At 40.4% G+C, this 21,424-nt stretch overlaps 1 protein-coding gene across 1 annotated transcript in view; it reads left to right on the top strand.

Annotated features, from left to right (window-relative positions):
* Positions 1-21,424, top strand: part of Arhgef38 (Rho guanine nucleotide exchange factor 38) — a 125,757-nt gene that overhangs the window by 48,259 nt on the left and 56,074 nt on the right. The window contains exon 3 of the mRNA XM_021650042.2: positions 14,772-14,895. Within this exon, the coding sequence (XP_021505717.1) occupies positions 14,772-14,895 (124 nt within the window). The remainder of the gene's footprint in view (positions 1-14,771; positions 14,896-21,424) is intronic.

A 21,424-nucleotide genomic window follows, 5' to 3' on the forward strand; every position in this document is an offset into this window, starting at 1 on the left:
TCCGGTTTTAGTGTGAGCGGCTGGCGTTTGTACGTCACCTGAATGTGCTTTCCTGCTCTTCCTTGTGGTGTGTTTGGTTTAAACTGAGTCACCCATTTCAAGTGTTTGCTGTTAAACAGAGAAGAATAAACAGACACTTGCCAAGCATAAATAAGGAGGAGGCTTGGTTCTGTCGGTAAACTTCCCACATAACTCAAACAGCTGAACTAAGCACGGCAGTCGCCTTTGTAGCTACATCTAAGTAGGACATTATGAAATATTCACATAACATGATATCTTGAAGAATCAAATTAGATTTTAATTTTTTCTTTGGCTACTTTTGATGTTTGTGGATTTGTTACTCAGAACCCAGTGGAGTGATAAAAAAGAATATTTATGGGCTTCGACAAAAGTAAATTTTAATTATAGAAATTCAACTTCATTTAAATGACCAAATTTTTATTGAATAGTTGTGTGCACACTGTATCAGACACAGTGGGACATTAGAATAACTCAAAAGGGCAAATATATTGAGAAAACTCAGGTTTTTCAGCAAGACAAAGAAACTAGTAATTATACCATCCAACATTTATAATGTATGTAATGAGCTTCAACATAAATATGTATTATATTATAATAATCATACATATAAACACAACATACATTTGTATATGTGCATGGATTTAAATATAAACAAAGAGCAAAACAATCAAGAGTCATGGAGACCCACACATGTATGGATACGTGATTTTTTACAAAGAAGCCAAAACTATACAATTGGAAAAAAGACAGCATCTACAACAATTGGTGCTGGTCCAACTGGATGTCTACATGTAGAAAAATAAAAATAGATCTGTATTTATCACCCTGCACAAAACTAAAGTCCAAGTGGATCAAAGACCTCAACATAAGACCAGATACACTGAACCTGTTAGGAAAAAACAAAAGTGGGGAAGAGCCTTGAACTCCTGACACGAAAGACAACTTCCTAAACAGAACACCAACAGCACAGGCTCTAAGATCAACAATCAATAAATGGGACCTCATGAAACTGAAAAGCTTCTATAAAGCAAAAAACACTGTTGTCAGAACAAAATGACAGCCCACAGATTGGGAAAGGATCTTCACCAACCCTATATCTGACAGAGGGCTAATATCCAGAATACATAAAGAAGTCAAGAAGTTAAACAACAACAAATCAAGTAATCCAATTTAAAAAATGGGGTACAGAGATAAACAGAGAATTCGCAATAGAGGAATATCGAATGGCAGAGAAACACTTAAAGAAATGCACAGCATCCTTAGTCATCAGGAAAACACAAATCAAAATGAGCCTGAGATTTCACTTTACACCATCAGAATGCCTAATATCAAAAACTCAAGTGACAATACATGCTAGAGAGGATGTAGAGAAAGGGGAACTGTCCTCCATTGCTGGTGGGAATGTAAACTTGTATAACTACTTTGGAAATCAATCTGGTGCTTTTTCAGATAATTAGGAATAGTGCTTCCTGAAGATCCAGCTTTAGCACTCCTAGGCATATATCCAAAATATTCTCAAGTATACAAATAAGAACATTTGTTCAACCATATTCATAGCAGCTTTATTTGTAACAGCCAGAATCTGGAAATAACCCAGATGTCCCTCAGTTGAGGAATGGATACAGAAATTGTGGTACATTTACACAACGGAATACTACTCAGCAATTAAAAACAAGGAAATCATGAACTAGAAAGGATCATTCTGAGTGAGGTATCCCAGAAGCAAAAAGACACACATGGTATATACTCACTTATAAGTGGATATTAGACATATAGGCTAAACATACAAAAATCTGTACACCTTAATAAGGTAAACTAAGTTGAGCCCCTGGGTAAGGGGCTCAATCCTCATTCATAAAGGCAAATAGGATGGACATCAGAAGAGGGAGAAAACAGGGAACAGGACAGGAGCCTACCACAGAGGACCCTTGAAAAACTCTACCCAGCAAGGTATCAAATCAGATGCTGAGGCTCATAGCCAAATTTTGGGCAGAGTGCAGAAAATCTTATGAAAGAAGGGGAAGATTGAAAGACCTGTAGGGGACAGGAACTCTACAAGGAGAGCAACAGAACAAAAAATCTGGGCACAAGGGTCTTTTCCGAGACTGATACTCTAACCAAGGACCATGCCTGGAGATAACCTAGAACTTCTGCACAGATGTAGCCCATGGCAGCTCAGTGACCAAGTGGGTTCCCTAGTAATGGGAACAGGGACTGTCTCTGACATGAACTCAGTGGCTGGCTCTTTGATCACCTCTCCCTGAGGGGGGAGCAGCCTTACCAGGTCACAGAGGAAGACAATGCAGCCAGTCTTGATGAGACCTGATAGGCTAGGGTCAGAGAGAAGGGGAGGAGAACCTCCCCTATCAGTAGACTTTGGGAGGGTCATGGAAGAAGAAGAGGGAAGGAAGATGAGTTTGGGAGGGGATGGAGAGGCTACAGCTAGGATACAAAGTGATTAAACTGTAATTAACATAAAAAATAAAAATTAAAAGAATCACTGTAACTTATCAATCTGACAAAAGATTGAGAGGCAGAGTATATAAGGAACTTTAAAGACTCAGTAATAAAAATATAATTGAATTAAAATTGAGCAAAGGATAGATAACTGTTTCTCAAAAGAAGAGATTCAGAGAGCCAACAATTTTATGAAAAAAAAAAATGCCCAACTTCACAGAAATGTAAGTAAATGTACAATTTGACCTCACCCCACCCCTATTAGGAGGCTATTATCAAAAAGAAAATAAGTCACATTGGGGAAACAAGGGGATGTCTCATACACTGTTGGTGGCACTGTGAGTAAGGGCTGGCACCCTAAGAACAGCAATGAATTCCTCAAGAAACTGAACTAGGTCTACATGTGATCCATAATTTCTCTTCTGGGCATATACTCACAGAAAATGATACCAGTAACACTCGCATGCCTGTTTTTGTTGCTGTGCTTTGTACAGAGCTTAGCCTTATAATCAACCTGGATGTCCATAAGTGGGCCAATAGCATATAAATTAACTTTTCTCTTTGCTACAGCCAGATAGGTGAAAAGAAGCAACTTAAAAGCATGTATTCTGGCTTAGGTTTTAAGGAGGGATACAGGACCTCATGTCTGGAAAGGCATGCAGGCAGGGGTATGAATCTTCAACGTGAAGCAAAAGATGTACAGGAAGTAGTGCCATGCTATAGAACCTCAAATCCCACCTCATCGTGATGCCCTGCACCTCCTGAGCCATGCCAGTGCTCAAGCATATGGGCTTTGTAGGGTTTTCACATTTAAACCACAGCAAGCAGGAAAAGGTGGCTTATACATACCCAGTGGCTCTAGTCAATCATTAAAAAAAAATGTCATTCTCTTTTTACTACACAGATCTTAAAAATAGGGAAATCATGAAATTTGCAGGCAAGAGGTGAGAACTGGAAAAGATCATCCTGAGTGAGGTAACCCAGAAGCAGAAAGACACACATGGTATATACTCATTCATAAGTGGATATTAGCCACATAATATAAGATAAACATACTAAAACCTATACTCCTCTGCTCCTAATAACAAGGAGGACCCTAGGGAAGATGCTCAATCCTCATTCAGAAGGACAAACATGGTAGACATTGGAAGCAGGGGAAGACAGGGAACAGGACAGGAGCCTACCACAGGGCCTCTGAAAGACTCCTGATCGAGGTATGGAAGCATAGACTGAAACTCATAGCCAAACTTTGGGCAGATAGCACAGAATTTTAGACCCTCAAACATTTATAACTTGCATTTACCAACTTTAAGACACTTTCTTAGACCCTCAAACAACATTTTTTTAGGCCTTTGTATCTAGTTATTTATCATGAGACATAGGTGAAAGTGCTATGAACATTTATTGTCCTTTAGCTAAAGGGATGATAAAAGGTTCCATTCAGGCCTGTCCCTTGAGTCTGGCAACAAAGCATATTGTGTTTAGGCCTGACAATAGCAATTCTAGGACTCAGGCTTAAGGCCTGGTCTCCTGCATATGAAGAGAACTGAGAAGGCATCTGAAGTCTCCCAAGACAGAAGTTCGCAACATGTCCATGGGACGTCAGTGTAAGGCCAAAACAGACTTGCAATGTTACCCTGGGCCAGGCAAAGGTGGTGGAGGTCACTGAATCAAGTTGCCATTTGTCCTCCACCAGGCCAAGGAGCTGGAAGGTTGGAAGTGTTTGTGGCTTTTTTGCTGGTTGAGCCTCCATGGCTGGGCACAGAGGACAAACCTGCATGGGAGCATTTTGACTTCCTGAGGCCAGTCTGCCAGCAGGCAGCCATGGCTTGTTAAGGCAGCTGAGGACCAGCATCCCCTTTGGCTGTGTTTGAAACAGTCACCTGGTAGAATTGACTTTTGGCTATACCCTGGCAGGATGCGGCATTGCTGACCTCTTGTTTTTGTGCGGGAATGCCAACAGCCTCAGAGGATCAGCCAAGGTCTGGAGCATAGTTTTTTTGCTGTAGATGAACCTGTTGGGAAGGTTCTTCTCTTATTATTTTTACCAACCCCTGTATGGTGACTCAAGGACCATCATCTGTTTATTAGAGATGGCAGTGAGAGCATGTTTGCATCTGTAGGTCTATAAATATATTTTTGGACGTGTTAGAGAACTTGATCATCTATGAGATGACTGACTATTGACTTGCATTCGTTAACCATTAAATATTAGGACTTTAGGTTTTGTTCCTATTAAGTTGGAGCCTTAAAAGTCGTAATTATAGTCCATTAAAGTGAGAGCATAACAGTTTTTTGTATGATTTAGTATATAAAAAAGTTCATAGCTTATACTATAGATTAATAATAATAATAGCATTTTTAGAAAACAAGACCAAGCATATTTTAACCTTTTGGTAGTAAAGACATAGAACAATGACCAATTTTTAATATAAATAAATAAATGCCTCTAAAATTAATAGATCTTAATTTAGAATATTGATAAAAACTTTTACGTAGTAACCCCTGAGTTGTAAGTTTTAAAACCAACAATATAGTAGAACAGTATAAAGCAATTTTAAAATTACACTTGAATTTATTATTGCAAACCTATTAGCCAGAACGCCTAGTGGTAAATCTGGATCATAGGCAGCTCATGGCCAGAGAAACAGCATTTATTAATTTAGAAATTGATAAAGACATTATATATATATGTTGTAAAACATAACTGAATTTTTATAAAAATCCATACCAATTTAAAATGAGGCTTGTTGCTATCCTAGTCTAAAAGGAGATAAAATAAACAGAGAATTAATTATGATTAAAATTGTTCATACCACGTGGTCACCTTAAAGTTTACAGTTTAAAATTTTTTTCTTGAGATTATAAAAAGAAACCAGAGAGTATATCCAGTGAGATAGCAGGCAGATAGAAACAGACAAGACTTTGAGAAAAGAGAAACAGGGAATTGTTTTTTGCTTCATGATTGCTCTTAGTGTTACTGGATATTAAACATTTGAGTAGGGCAAATATAGGTGTAGAAGCCAGAGGTTTCCCTAAGAGGAGAGACTATGAGGCTCCTGTGAATAAGAAGGGGAAGTGGGAATGGACCATGCGGCTAGTGGTCCGTCAACCAAATAGCTCAGCAGGTCATGGGCTTAGCTGGCTAAGCCCTAGAACCTCGGTGCCTGGTACCAGGGCTTTATCAGCAGTAAGGCTGAATTCTGTGGAGGGAATCTCATCTGTAGGAAAGGATAGAGGTAGATAGGCAGCTTTAGAATGGACGTAGGAAAGGGCGCAGTGGCCTTTTAGGGCCTATAATAGACTGAAGTTCTGCAGTTCTGAAAACAGTGGGACAGAAACAAAGTAGTAAAAGCAGCTGGGAGTGAGGGAAAACACGGCATTTTTTAGTTGGTTTGTTTTATAACTGAGATGGCGGCCAATCATGTGATTGTCCTTAATTGCCCTAAGTTAAGATGGTCATGAAACCATGGGCTTCTCCTTAGTGGAGATGGCAGCAAAGCCAGGGTTCCACCCTCCTTATCCGCAAACCAACATGGCGGCTAGCCATGTGCATAGTGAGACCAGGTGCTTGCTCATGTGATGGCCGTCCTAGCCGGGTTCAAAGCTCTCTGCGTGGGTGTGGCATGGCTGATTGGAAGTCTGTGCAACTGAAAACCCTCCTCTGCAAGCCAGCCTAGTGGAAATTCAAACCTCACCCGTGGGGCCCAAGGCAGTGGTGCAATTTAAAGCCATCCCTCTGTGTGCACAGGGTCCCCAGTAATTGCTTACATAGAAGTAGGCTGTATCTGAAGTGGTGCGTGAGAGTTACAGTTTCCCCAAGCCGATTTTGTATGCTGCATGCCCTTGTGCTCGGTACTCAGAGCATCTGGCAGGATGCGGAGTCTAAGCAGCTGCGAGCAGCAGGACAGCTGTGCATGGTAAGGACATGGCAGTTGAGAGAAAGTAAAGGTTTCAAGGGTGGTTGTTAGAGATAGGTAAAGCAGAAAACAGAATCTGTTGCGGGCATTCATGGTCCAATTAAAGGGGTCCTGGCATGACCAGACCAGGTGCTACCAGGAGAGTCCTTCCTGGCCAAAAGCACCAATGTCCTAAATACTAACAGCCTCCCCTTGGGGGATACAGCTTTGCCAGGCCACAGAGTCCAGTCCTTATGATACCTGGTAGGCCTCAGATAGAAGGGGAAGAGGTCCTCTCCTATCAGTGGACTAGGGAGGGGCACAGGGGGAGAAGTGGAAGAGTGGGTAGGATTGGGAGGAGACGAGAGAGGGGGGCCACAGCCAGGATAGAAATTGAATAAATTGTAATAAATGATAATTTAAAAAAGAAAAAAAATGTCATTCTCTTCTTTGCTAGAAAATCAAAATATTTGAGACATAATGCTGAGAAAAATAAGTCAGATGCAAAAAGACCATTTCTCCATCTTCTCTCTATCCATGGACATTGCATGTAAAACTAGAAGATGGAAGGTTGAGAGCAAGGTTCATAGGAGGAGAGATAATGGGTACCCATAAGCAATCAGAACTAATACATTCTTGTTTCTGAGAAACAGCAGTGGGGAGGGAGCTGAGTTCACAGTCACGTAGTATATATTTTATGAGTAACCAGAAGAGAGTAGCCTGAAGTCTCCAAACAGATGCAATAAGAGATGGCAATGTTATGCCCTGGTCTGATTTGTACGTATTCTTTGCATATATTTCAGTACCCAAAGTGTTAGGAAGTATAATCATTACCTGTTAATCAGAATTTTATTTTTAGCTTTTAAGGACCTGGAATTATTAACTAGCCCAATTTAACTTAGACACACTGTATGAATGTATTACATTGTTGCATCATTCTATAAGTTACACAACTAAAATAATTTTTGAAGAACTGGTAAAGATACGAAAGAAAAAAAAAGAGACTAATTCTAACAAATAAAAATAAAATTTTCCTTGAAAGACATAAGTTTGGCTGAGACTTAAAATTACATTAGTCCCATTTGGTTATGAAATAAAAATAAAATTCAAACTAGATTAAGTAAACACAGCTAGTGGGGTTATATGGGAAGATGTCTTACTTTGGCAAGCACAGATCCAGGACCTAACATGGTGTTTCCGGTGTAGCTTTCCTCTCCACTTATCCTCTGCCACATCAATGTTCTACAAAAAGATAACTGCAAAAAACAGACAGTTTTTTCCATATTATCCGTTCATGATAGCAAAACACCATCAACAGTGTCTCACATAAGAGAACTTTGTTTCTCACACTCTACTAGTTTGTAGGTCCAGAATTAAGGTACCGGTAGATTCAATGTCTGGTGATGAAGCCCTTCCTAGACAGCTTTCTTGTAACTTTAACTCTACATGGCAAAAAATACAAGGAACTTCCCCTAGGTCGCTTTTATAAAGTTACTATTCCTACTCGTGGGAGCATCACCCCAATGACTGAACAATCTCACAAGGGCCTTGTACCAGTTACTTTTTATTGCTGTGCTGAAACTCCGTGACCATGGAGGTGGGTGGGTATAGAGCTGGGGGAGGATCTGGGAGGAGTTGGGGAAAAGGAAAGATTATGGTAAAAAACTATTGTATAAAATTCACAAAATAAAAATAAAACATAAAACACTCAGGAGGCAGAGGCAGGTGGATGTCTGTGAGTTCGGGGCCAGCCTGGTCTACAAAGCAAGTCCAGGACAGCCAAAGCAATACAGAGAAAGCCTGTCTTGAAAACAAACCAACAAAAAACATAAAAAATTAAAAATTCACTTAAGCTAGAGTTTATCATGTTGAGATTTCAAAGCAAACCACAATAAAACATCATGACCAGATGTGATTTACAAAGAAAGAACTTATTTTGGCTTACAGTTCCAGAAGGAGGGTCCATAATCACCGGGAGTAAGAAACTAAGATATTATGTCTTCAACCCACAAACAGAAAGCAGAGAGAAAGAGAGAGAACAAGGATGAGGCAATAAGCCTGCTGTCCCTACTGATGAAATGCCTCCAGCATAGCTCTGCCTCCTAGGCATCCCATGGCCTCCTCCTAAGCATTCCATAGCCTCCCCCAACAGCATCACCAATTGGAGACCAAGTGTTCAAATTCCTGAGTGTTTCTCATTCAAACTGCTGCAGACCACCTCTGAATCCAATTACTTCGAATGCATGATTTCAACATATGAATTGGGCAGGGGGAAATTGTAAACATTCAGACTGTAGCACGCATGCCTAATGATACCCTGATCAACTGGCTAACACACCCACCACAGCAAAAGAAGGGGTTAATCGAAGAATTCCAACAGATCCAGATAGAGTTCAGGGTCTATGGTTCTTGCTGCTCTCGGTAAATGCAAAAGAAAATCCGGAGAGATAGACAAAACACCTAGACAAATATAATCCTTACCAGATTTGACTTAAATGGATAGCATGTTATGTTATGTTACGACAAAGCAGTTTTTGAGTAAATGAGAAAGCATAGACCATGATGTAAATGCAGAAGAATCAAGGAATGAATCCTCAGGTTTCTGTGAGGTACAAAGTAATTCTGTATATATGTCTGTATGTGTATGTGTATGTGTATATGATGGATCATACATATAAGCACAAGTTCAGTATTTTAAATTTTTACTTTTAAATTGAAAAACAATCTAAATTTATGGTTAGAAACATGATATCTTCATATATGCTTACACTGTGAAATGGCTACATTACCTCAACAACGTATCTTTTGTGTGTGATAAGAACACTGAAAGTGGAGGTTCTAGGTTATATCCATACATGGTCCTTGGTTGAATGTCAGTCTCAGAAAAGACCCTGTGCCTAGAACCTCCACTCAGATGTAGCCTGTGGTAGCTCAGTAACCAATTGGTTTCCCAAAGTGAGGGGAACAGGGACTATTTCTAACAGGAACTCAATGACTGGCTCTTTGACCTCCCCACCCCCAAGGGAGGAGCAGTCCTGTTAGGCCACAGAGGAGGGCTTTGCAGCCAGTCCTGAAGATACCTGATAAAACAGGATCAGATGAATGGGGAGGAGGTCCTTCCTAATCCGTGGACTTGGAAAGGGGCACGGTGGAGATGAGGGAGGGAGGGAGGGACTGGGAGGGAATGAGGGATTGGGACACGGCTGGGATACAGAGTTAATAAAATGTAACTGATAAAAAAAATAAAAAATAAATAAATAAAAAATATATACATTTTGTAACTTTGAAAAAAAAAAGAACACTGAAAGTGCGTGCTTTCAGCCATTTTAGGTGTATATCATGATATATATGACAAACAATGGATCTCTTGAACTTGCTCCTTCTAAGTAAAACTTTATGACAAGTAACTCCTGAAGGCTAACCACCCCCTCTCTATACTCTTAGGTTCGACATTGTTACACTTTCTAAGTAAACCATGCGGCATTTGTGCTGTGACTAATTTGTTTCAGTTAACATAATGTCCACGTTCATCCACATTGTCACAAATGGCAGACTTCATTACCTGTCTTAAGGCCTAGTAATATACCACCAGGCAAATACATCCCATAATTTCTTCTCCATTTTTCCATCAGATAGACAAGTAGGTTGTTTGCATTTCTTAGTTACTGTGGGTGATATGGAGAACATGACATTGCAGCGCTTCGTGTGGCATTCTGTTTTCAGTCCCCTTGGATAGAATTTAGAAGTGAGGTCCTCGATCGTATGACACCCCCGTACAGTTCTCCATAGTGGATAAATTAATTTGCACCCCCAACAGTGTATAGGGTTTCCTTCCCTCCACATCTTCACCAATGCTGGTGACTTTTACTCTTCCAACAATACCTATCCTAACATAGATAACTGATAGGCCATAGGGATTTTTTTTCTGCCTTTTTGCAATGATTTGTTATGTTGAACATTTTTAGAAATACCTCTGGGATGCTAGATTTTTTTTTTCCCTTTGGAGAAGTGTCTAGTCTTTTGTCCATTTTTAACTAAGGTGGTTCTACTTTTGAGCCTTTGATCTATTTTGAGTTGATGTTTGCAAAGCGATGAGTCAGTTTTCTTAGCCCATTAGTGAGGAGATTGTTCCTTTTCCATTGTTTGTTGAAATCAGTTGCCCGTAAGCGTGAGGCCTGTTTCTGGGCTTCTGTCTCATTAGAATATGAGTCTAGTTCTGTGTCTGTGCTACACCGGTAATGCTCACTAAGATTTAAGGATATATCTAAAAATCACTGAAAAGTCTAACATAGTAATAAGAACCTGAAGGCTAACAGAGATAGATGGAAAGACAGAAAGTATTTCTGGGATGGATAGAAAAATACCATCCTTAAAATGTCCATGGAACACAAAGCAATATTTAGCAAAACTCAAATACTCTCAGAAGTAAAAAGAAAAAAAAAAAAAAAAACGCTAAAGCTTTTATGAAACTATAAAATACCACAGAGTGTAGTAGCCAAAGTGTCCTTGGACAAAACAGAGCAAATAGAGTCATCATACTGCCTGGTTTTAAAGCCTAGTAATGGTTTGACTGTGGTGGGGACATTCTATTTGAAGTGTATCCCATCGTGAACACGCCTGCAAAACAACACATTAAATTGTCAGCATAAACAATGACCTTTAATTTTTATGTTTCGTAAATCTGAATTATTATTTATTGATTTTGTCTTAGAATAGCAGTTACTTAAACTTTTTCAAAAGTAAAATTTAATCCATGTAAGGTAGAGTTTGATTTTTAAGCTCTTAGAATATTGCCTGTTTTGAGCAAATGATTAATAAATATATGTGGATGTTTCCATGAATTTATAACCGTAATCATAAAACCATCTATCACTTTTAAAAGCCGATTTGGACCAGATGTTTGTTTGTTCCTTGGCACAGCCATGCCTGGATGTGAATTCATTTTATGATTCACAGACTCCCCAAGGGCCCGTGATGATAGGATTGAAACCAGGCCAATTGATGTTTTAATCCTTTCTGTCCTTCAGGAAGAAATGGAATTAAAAACCAAGTTTCTGTTGTTCCAAATTTGTTGCACTGAGCTAAGATTATAGATAGAATGCAGTATTAGACTTTTGCTAATGGATTTATAATCTAAATTAGATATACAGGATAGTGACCTTGGCAAATAAAGGTAGAAGTGACAACTTGGTGAAAAGTCAACAGAACTGAAGAAGTTCAGAGATGGTGACGTACTCATGAGTGGCATTTGCTCGTCTTCACGGGGGTGTAGGACTACAAGGGAGCAGGGCTGGAGCTGTCTTAATCTCCATGTACAACTTCACATATGCACCTTGTTTTACTCTGAAGATGGCTCTCACTTCAGAGAGAAGATGGAGGGGTAGATGAAAGAAAAAGTAAAATAAAAGCACTTCAAACTACCAAGCACAAGACTGCACAGCACAATAAAATAGCATGTGCACAGCATGTGAATTCCATCTAAACACTATGTTACAAAGCAGGTAAATGAGGAAATTAAAGTGTCAGACCTCAATGACTGTAATAGGTCAATATGGTTTTGGCTGGTTGATAATAATTTACTAAATAACAATTTCATACATGTTAACTAAGAAGATCAGTAGCTGTTATGTGCTTTCACATGGTTTGGATAACATCAGAGATACTTCATAACATAGAAAACAGAAGCCACAGCTGTTCCTAGATTCCATGTGAAAGAGCCACAGAAACCCTTTCCTCCTGAGTGAATGCTTCTTGGAGACCCTGGGTTAAAAATAAATAAATAAAACATGTATAAGTCAGTATTGATTGCAATTGCAAGTAGTTATCAGTGAAGAGGTGCGGATAATTTCTGCAATATTTTTTTCAGTGCCAGGAACCAAATCCAGGGCTTCACGCACACAGATGTTAGCACTTCATCACTTAACGGCACCCCCAGTCCTAATAAACTCAGAATACACGAAAGTAGTTGGAAAAGCAGGGTGTTGTGGCACATCTTTAATCCCAACACTCAGGAGGCAGCGGCAAGATCTCTGTGAGTTCAAGGACACCCTGGTCTACAGAGTGAGTTCTAGGACAGCTAAGGCTATATATAAAAAGACCCTGTCTCGAAACAAAACAAAAATAGTTAGAGAAAAGTTCTCTAATTTTAGAAGGAAATCAGAAACTGAATTTGAGGACAAGTGACTCTTGAGGAGAGTGCTCATGACATAAAAATGAGGGATTTTCCAGGGCTGGTTGGAAGAAACGTGCTATGCAAGCATAAGCAATAACGGGGCACGGTCATGGTGTCCGACAAAGGTGCAGTGTGAAGCCACTCTTCCAACTTCAGAGAGAGAACATGCTTACCAAAGTAACACACGTGTACAACACAGAGAACATACTACTGAGCTCCAAAAGGACCAGCATGAAGACCAACACACTGCTTTCTTCCTCCCCGCTCTAATAGAATTTGATGACAAAACTTTCAGCCTTCACCTGAAGCATCTCATCAGCACTCTCTTTCCATCTCTCCCTGCCTCTCTTCCTCCCTCCCTCCCTCCATCTTCTTTCCCCATCCTCTGTGTGTGTGTGTGTGCATGTGAGTGTGTGTGTGTGTGTGTGTTGCATACTGTGCGAGTGTGAATGGAAGTCAGTGGTAGAAGGTGGAGGTAGATGTCTTCCTTGATGGCTATTTTTTTTTTTTTGAGACAAACTCTATAGCACAGCTGTTCTCAGAGTGTTGGTTACGACACCTTTTAGGGGTCCAAAGACCCTTTCATGAGGGCTACCTCAAACCACCAGAAAATAGATATTTCTATTATGATTCATAACAGTGGCAAAATTAGAGTTATGAAGTAGCAACAAAAATAATTTTGTGGTTGGGGGTCACTGCAACATGATGAACTGTACTAAAGGGTCACAGCATTAGGAAGGTTGAGAACCACTGCTGAAGTCCAACCTGGAGCTCATGGATCCTATCAAGTTAGACTGGCTGGTCACTGAGCCCCAGGGGTTCTCCTGTCTTTGCCACATTGGAGCTGGAATGACAAGCACATATTATCACCCGTTGCTCTTTAAGCTGGTTGGTGAAAACACAGGTCAGCAGGCTTACAGAACAGGTGCTTTGTCCACTGAGCCATCACCTGGGGCCCAGGCATAGCTCTTGCCCAAGTCCATTGTTACAGACCTTCCTTTACTTATTGGCCCTCTTCCCTGACCTGGAAGTAGGTGTTGCTGTTGTCTGATTTTGACGACCTCTTCAACAACTCTGCTGGTTACCTTTGGAGCTCCTCCAAGGCAAGCTCACTGATCACCTGGCTACCCATCCTTTGCCTCAGTCACAATAAATCATGGATAGATGACACCAAGTGTTGTTTTCTGTTGTATACTAGACTCGGCAGGTCCTACATCAATGTAGCTGTACCCTGAATAAACATAGTTTGATTATAAAAGATTAAATATGTTTTAAAACTAAGACCAAATCAGAGTGCACTTCTCCCCACCACTCAGAGAGTTGGCTATCACTTTCTCTACTAATCACTCCCAACCATCTCTCTTCTGTTGCATTTCAGAGGGCCTAGAAGGTACTCGGGAAATAGTTGATGAAAGATGAATAAATAATATTTTATGTGAAATGTATGTAGTGTACAAGAATGATCACACTGGTTTTTGAGAATATGCCTGAAATGATAACATACAACAAATCCTCAATCAGAATATTAAATTTACAGAAAAACCAAGAAGTTGCCCAGCACATTTATTTGCCATCACTTTTAGAACATCTGTTGTTTAAAACAGCTTTAAAATAGTTATTTGAAAAAAATGATATGGCCTGATTTGTGCCGTGAAAGCAGAACAGTATTCTATTTTTAATTTTCTGTGTAATGTGTATGTTAGAACGCACTATTCAGGTACCCACAGAGGCCAGAAGAAGGAAATAGGTCCCCTGGAGCTGGAGTTACAGGCAGTTATGAGCAGTCTAATGTGGGCGCTTGGATTTGAACTCAGGTCTTTTGGAAGAACAGCAGGTGTTCTTAACCACTGAGCCATCTCTTCAGCCCAACAGCAAAATATTCTAAATTTAGTGGTACATGTCTGCATAGAAGGCAGTTCATAAAAATACCATTAGGACCAAATCTTCTCATTGCAGTTTGAATTGAGAGATACACTTAAGTCAAACGTTTTTGTTGTTGTTTAAGACAGAGCTGTAACACCCATCGCCATGTCCATGATGAAAACCAATACATTTGTGTAACACATTTACAGTTAGAAATCCTAGATGAGCATGTTCACAGAGTGGGTTGGGGGGGATGGCATGGGCCCCAGGCAAAGTCCTCACTGTTTAGCAGGAGGGAGCACAGTGCACACAGTGGTTGTCTTCTCGTCAGCTGGTGCTCCCTGTTTCCGCCTTTTCAGATTGACCGGCTGGACGTGGAGGCCCTGTTTACCAACATTGAATCTGTGCATCAGATATCAGCCAAGCTACTGTCCTTGTTGGAAGAGGCCACAACAGACGTGGAACCGGCCATGCAAGTAATCGGTATGTTTATTCTCTTCCGAGTTCTACCATACAACAGGAAATGGCGTTTTAATCACCCCCTGGTACTTTGGTTTTATGTTCCTGACTCACAAAGCTTCCCAGGAGATATATAAATGCTGATTCCATCTCCAAACTCATTGTAATTACACAAACCCTACACTTATCTCCAAATGGGTTAATCGCCATTTGCTGAGGTCCCTCAGTAGCATGGAGCACAGACAGAATTTTCTTTTTCTCTGCTTTCCAGATGGTCTTTCATTTGGTTTTATGGCCAGTTCTTCCTTGGTCCTTAAAGAATTAAATATTTTAGTAGCTATTCTGATTTTGGTCACTGGATTTTTTTTTTTGTCTTAAATCTATGGATTGACTGATTTTTAAATTGTCAATATTTTGAATGAGAAGTCTCTGATCTCTGAAGAACTAAGACATCTGTATTGTCCGTGTTTCCCACTCTACTCTTACATAGCCGTGTGTCTATATATGTATCTATTTTTTACTCTGTCAAGGGTTTTTTTTTTTTAATGACTACAGAGACTACGATATGAAGATTATTCTGCCTGAATTCTATTGTCTTCATGCCTTGAGCATTGCACATAACTCCTGGAAGGAGGTTTCTATAACGACAGGTAGTGCTGTGTAGTCTAAGAATTATTTAAAAAGTGACACCTTTGCAATTACATATGTTTACCACATGTTCCAAAAATATTGTAACAACTGAGGAGCTATAGGGTGAGGATGAAAGGTTGTGCATATACTCCTCCAAGCCCACTGTGTCTCCCGCCAGTGGCCATTGCTGTTAATCTTTATGGAACATCTCTGTAGACACTCCCACCCACGCACACACACACGCACACACACACAGGCACACACACACGCACACACACGCACTTTCTATCTTTCTTGAATCCTCTCTCTTTTAGTGGACATTAGAGCTACAGAAAGGAACAAAATTGTACTTATTTACTATCCACGGCAGGTCGAAAATTTAGACAGCAAGCTAATCTTATGGAAAGGTGAATGAAAGGATCCGGTCGGGCTTAAGTTGCATCTTTCCTGTGAGTCAACACCCGCAATAAACTGTGATGGTGTTTTCTTTCTTCATAAGGGTGAACGCGTCTTCACTTTAGCAGCACTGCTAGCCATTATCCATATATCCCATGGAGAGTTATGACTAGCCGCATGCTTAATGAGGAAGATGCTATGTGTCACTGTTGGGCAGAGTGCATAGAAAGATCATCTCTGACCTGCCAGAGCTCACTGTAAAATGTGTGTTGATACAACATCAGAGTGCTTTCATGCTACTGCAAACCATCAATGAGAACATTTTGGATAGGGATCAAGGAAGGACCACAAGATATTGTGAAGGTCTGAAGACATTACTAATATTTTGATAAGTGCCATCCACGTTGGGCAAGTATGACCTAGGTTGAGCAAAGGAACATTCTTTGGAATGTTCTTTCCATTTAGTGTTAGCAGAGAACAGCAGGTGCGTTTAGAAAATGGTAAGTGATTAAGCTGGTGTGAAGGAGCATGTAGAGGAGGAGTGGGGAATGCATCTGGTGGTACAGAATAAGGACAGACGATACTGAAAACAAAATTGAAATTCATGGTAATTCAATCTCCAATGCCATCTCTTTCATGTTAAGCTGGGAGAGGCCTGGCCCTTAACTGAGTCAAGCAGTAGCAGCCAGTACACTGACGGGCAGCCTATTTCTCTCCCTAGCACTTTGGAAGGCCACATGCAGGGCACTGGCTGAAACACTGAGGACACGGGGAGCAGCTGCAAGTGGCCCTTCGCTGTTCTGGTGGCCCCTGGGAGGGACATTTGATGCTGCCGGCCCCTCCATCATCACTGGGCACAGCCGTTAGTTGTGTCCTGGCCTATGCTGAGTGGCACACACTGTGACCTATGAGAAGCATGAGGCCACCAGGATGTCAGTCAGTGGACCTGGTGGATGTTGAGGGACTTGCATATTAGATGTAAGAACAATGTGGGTGGGCAAACGAGGCAGGCAGCTTCGCTTGGGGTCTTCTGCAGGTTCCTGCAGCAGGAGGCAGGCCGCTTGCTATGGCTCTATATCCACCTCCCCTGTTGGCACTCGGCTATGATTGCTCTGTTTTGCCATAAGCCCTTCAGAAATAAAGTGCACTCATATAATCTAAGTATTGGTTTTCCACTTCTCAAGAAAGTTGATGGGGAAGATATGAAAATCAGAGTTCTTATTACATATGATAGGGACCTTAGTGTTGCCATCACCGACCCCAAACCAACAAGGAGACAGACATCTGCTGAAGAAGCAGCAACATTCATGTCGGAAAACATTAGTCATTGTTTTGAAAAGATTGCTTAAAACAGGTGATGGGACACAGACACACATAGCTGCTTCCAGGGTGTTTATGAGCCACTCCACACAGCAGGATTTTTCGCCTGCATCAGATGACAGTTGGCCTCCATTAATTTCACTCAACCTTATTTACAAGGTGCCCTTAATCTATAGAACAGAAAAGCAATGGCTATTAATGAGATGACACCGTTAACAGAGGTTTGGTCATAAAATGATGCTTGTATCTGTCAGTTGACAAAGCAAATGGAATGCCAGTTCACTTTAATAATGGTTCAATTTTTATATCAAAATTGCAGGACTGGAAACTAATTTGGGGGCATATATTATTCAAAATGGATTGTCTGATCTCATTGTAAATGTTACTGTCCCCAAGAATTAAAAATTCAGTATTGTAGGGTCTGAAGGGATGGCTTAGTGGTTAAGAACACATATTGCTCTTGCAGCTGACTTAAGTTCCACACCTGTTCAGGGGCTCACAACCACTGTAACTTCAACTTTAGGGAGCCCAGCACACTATTATGGCCTCTGTGGGAACCTACACCCATGTGCACACACACACGTACACTAACATAATAATCTTCAAAAGTATGATACTGTGAATGCGTGTGACAATATGAATACACATAGGTAAAGCAAAGGATCACAGAAAAACAATGCTTTACTAAAATGAAATCAATTGTGGTATATTTGGGGACTGAAGCTGGTATTTTATACCTGTAAAAACTGGTCAAGACATACACAGACTTTTCTATACATAAAAATGGCATGCATGCGACAAGAGACAGTTAAGATAAATTTGCTGTTGAACTATCAAATTATCTTACCCACGGCAGTCAACACCTTCTTTGTTAGTGCTCACTACTCAGAATTTAGAAATGCCAATGTACCCACAGGGCTGTGGAGAGGCCTATTGGATAGCATTACAGTGTCTTCAGGAGCACAAGAGGGTTCTAGTTAAGCTATTTAGCAAACAACCATTAACTTCAGATTTTTATGTTTATAGGTTGCAATCATAGACAACAGATTATAAACAAGAAGACATTGGAACTTCTCCTTACCAAACAAAGAATAAGCTCAAACATTAAGCAATAAGAGCTCATGTTATATACAATATTTTTGAAATTCCCAAATTGAACTTTCATGTGTTTGGCTTGTGGAAAGAAGCTTTTGGTGGAGCACTTCTAACTTATTTTATTTTATTTCATCTCATTTCATTTTTTTGAGACTGTGTCTCACTCTATAACCCAGGCTGCCCTGGAAGTCATGATCCTCCTGCCTCAACTCCTGAGTGCTGGGAGCATGGTCAGGGACCACCATGCTTGGCTTGATACTCTTCTTTAACATGATAAAATTATATTTTGTAGGATTTTACAGTTACATTTTAAAAAATATTAAGAATCATAAATAGAAATAAATTGGTAACTTTTCTTACTCATAAAAAGAAAGGATCCAAGAAAAAGCAAAATGACAGGAATTCTGAAAGTGTCTCAGCTCAGATAAATATACCTTTTCAATACTGATATGTATAATCAGAATTTTAATGTCTTCCGTTTATCTGAATCTTTTGGGCTTATTGTTGTATTTATGGGTTATTTTAAAACATGGCTCACAAACTTGACAAGCTTGGTCTGAGATGGCTCCCTAGGCACGCACACTAGCAGCACAAGTGTAAGCATGGGGGACAGAGCTGGGAATCCGCAGTTCCCAGGTAAAAAGCTGGGCACACGCTAGAGCTGTGTGCTGAGCAGCAGAGACAGGGTTGCTGAGGCTTGCTGGCTGAAAAGTAGGCAGTAGCAGACTCAGTGAAAGGCTCTATCTCAGAAGAATAAGGCAGAGCGAAGAGAGGACACCAATGTCCTCCTCTCACCTCCACCTGCACACGGCCAGGCTCACACATCTACATATACGCTTCTAAACGTGCACACACTAGACACACACAAACACACTTAATTAATTAATTCATTAATGCATACAAACACGAAGCTAGTACTGAGTTATAACTAGTATGGCAAAATGAATAGCCACAAACATATTGGTATAAATGGGACTAAGAACAGCTCTCCAGAAGTCAAGGACACCACAAGAAAACCTGTGGAATCAAGTACCCTGAGCCCATACGGGCTCACAGAGACTGAACCGCAAAACACAGAGCATAAATAGGATGGAACAGGCCCTCTGCATGTATGCAACAGTTGTACAGCTCAGTCTTCGTGTGGGTCTCCTAACAGCAAGAGCAGGGGCTCTTTGACTCTGTTGCCGGCCTTTGGATCCCTTTCCCCTAACTGGGCTGCCTTGACTTGCCACAATAGCAGAAGTTGCTCCTAGTCCTCCTACTGCAGCTTGATATGCCAAGGGGGGTTGATATCCATGGGAGACCTCTTCTTTTTTGTGGAAAAGGGAGAACAAGAGGGTAGGGTGGAGGGGAAGGGAGAGGGAGGGATTGGAAGAAAAGGGCAGGGAACCTGCAATGGGAATGTAGAGTTAATTAATTTTAAAAAAAGTTCTCCAGTAGATTTTACTTTATAAGACAGATGTAGATGAAAATAAAAAAATTCACTGGTAGGCAATCATCATAATAATTGTTTCATATAGAATCTACTAATAAATACTAGATGAAATATACTAGATGAAAGTTAGAGAACACAGATTTCAAAGTCTCAAACATTATCCACAAGCAATGTCAGATATCAAAAGAAAACTTGGTAACCTTATAGTACGAAACCTAGTTTAACCAACTGATCAAGGTCAATAACAGCTGGAAATATCAGCCTCATATCACAAACCTTGTGCATTATGACCAATACAACATCAAACATATCTGTGCTATTTTGCCGCCAAAGTATATAGAAAAAAGCATTTAACATACCAAAAAAAATAATAATAAGGAACATTTGGTTATAGAAACAGGTCTTCTTCGTTTTACTGACAGTTATGGTGTAGGTATTTGCTATATTAACATAGTAAAGCTGTGTGGTGTGCAAAATGCTTGAAACTTGTGTTGCCTCTATTTTCCTTTATGAGTATAAAATCAGTTCAAGTTTCAAAGTTAGAAACAACTTATACTTCTCAGAGAACATTCAACTAAAGATGCTTATACTTTCTTAATTTACTAGTCATGAATTATAACTGGGAAAGATTGATTATAAAAACAGTTTTAGAAAATTAAGACAATAAAGGCTATATTTTTTAAAGATTTATTTATTTATTATGTATGTGTATACAGTGTTCTGTCTGCATGTAGACCTACATGCCAGAAGAAGGCACCAGATCTCATTATAAGTAGTTGTGAGCCACCATGTGGTTGCTGGGAATTGAACTCATGACCTCTGGAAGAGCAGACAGTGCTCTCAACCTCTGAGCCATCTCTGCAGCCCCTAAAGGCCATAATTTTATTTTCTTTTTTTCTTTTTATTAATTACAGTTTATTCACTTTGTATCCCCCCCCCCCCGTAGTTCCTTCCCTCCTCCCCTCCCAAATCCACCCTCCCTCCCCCTTCTCCACTCATGTACCTCCCCAAATTCACTGATGTGGGAGGTCCTCTTCCCCTTCATTCTGATCCTAGTCTATCAGGTTTCATCAGGAGTGGCTGCATTGTCTTCCTCTGTGGCCTGGTAAGGCTGCTCCCCACTCAGGAGGTGATCAAAGATCAGGCCAATCAGTTCATGTTAGAGACAGTCCCTTTTCCCATTACTATGGAACCCACTTGGACACTGAACTGCCATGAGCTACATCCGTGCAGGGGTTCTAGGTTATCTCCATGAATAGTCTTTTGTTGGAGTATCAGTCTCAGAAAAGACCACTGTGCCCAGATTTTTTGGTTCTGTTGCTCTCCTTGTGGAGTTCCTGTCCTCTCCAGGACATTTGCTCAACCATGTTTGTAGCAGCTTTATTTGTAATAGCCAGAAGCTGGAAACACCCCAGAAGCCCCTCAGTCTAGGAATGGAAACAGAAATTGTGGTACATCTACACAATGGAATATTACTCAGCAATAAAAAAATAAGGAAATCATGAAAATTTGCAGGCAAATGGTGGGAACTGGAGAAGATCATCCTGAGTGAGCTATCCCAGAAGCAGAAAGACACACAGGGTATATACTTACTCATCAGTAGATATTAGACATATTATATAGGATAAACATACTAAAATCTGTACACCTAAGGAAGCTAATCAGGAAGGATGACCC

Source organism: Meriones unguiculatus, chromosome 10, assembly GCF_030254825.1.
Source record: "Meriones unguiculatus strain TT.TT164.6M chromosome 10, Bangor_MerUng_6.1, whole genome shotgun sequence".
Classification (NCBI taxonomy): Eukaryota; Metazoa; Chordata; class Mammalia; order Rodentia; family Muridae; genus Meriones; species Meriones unguiculatus.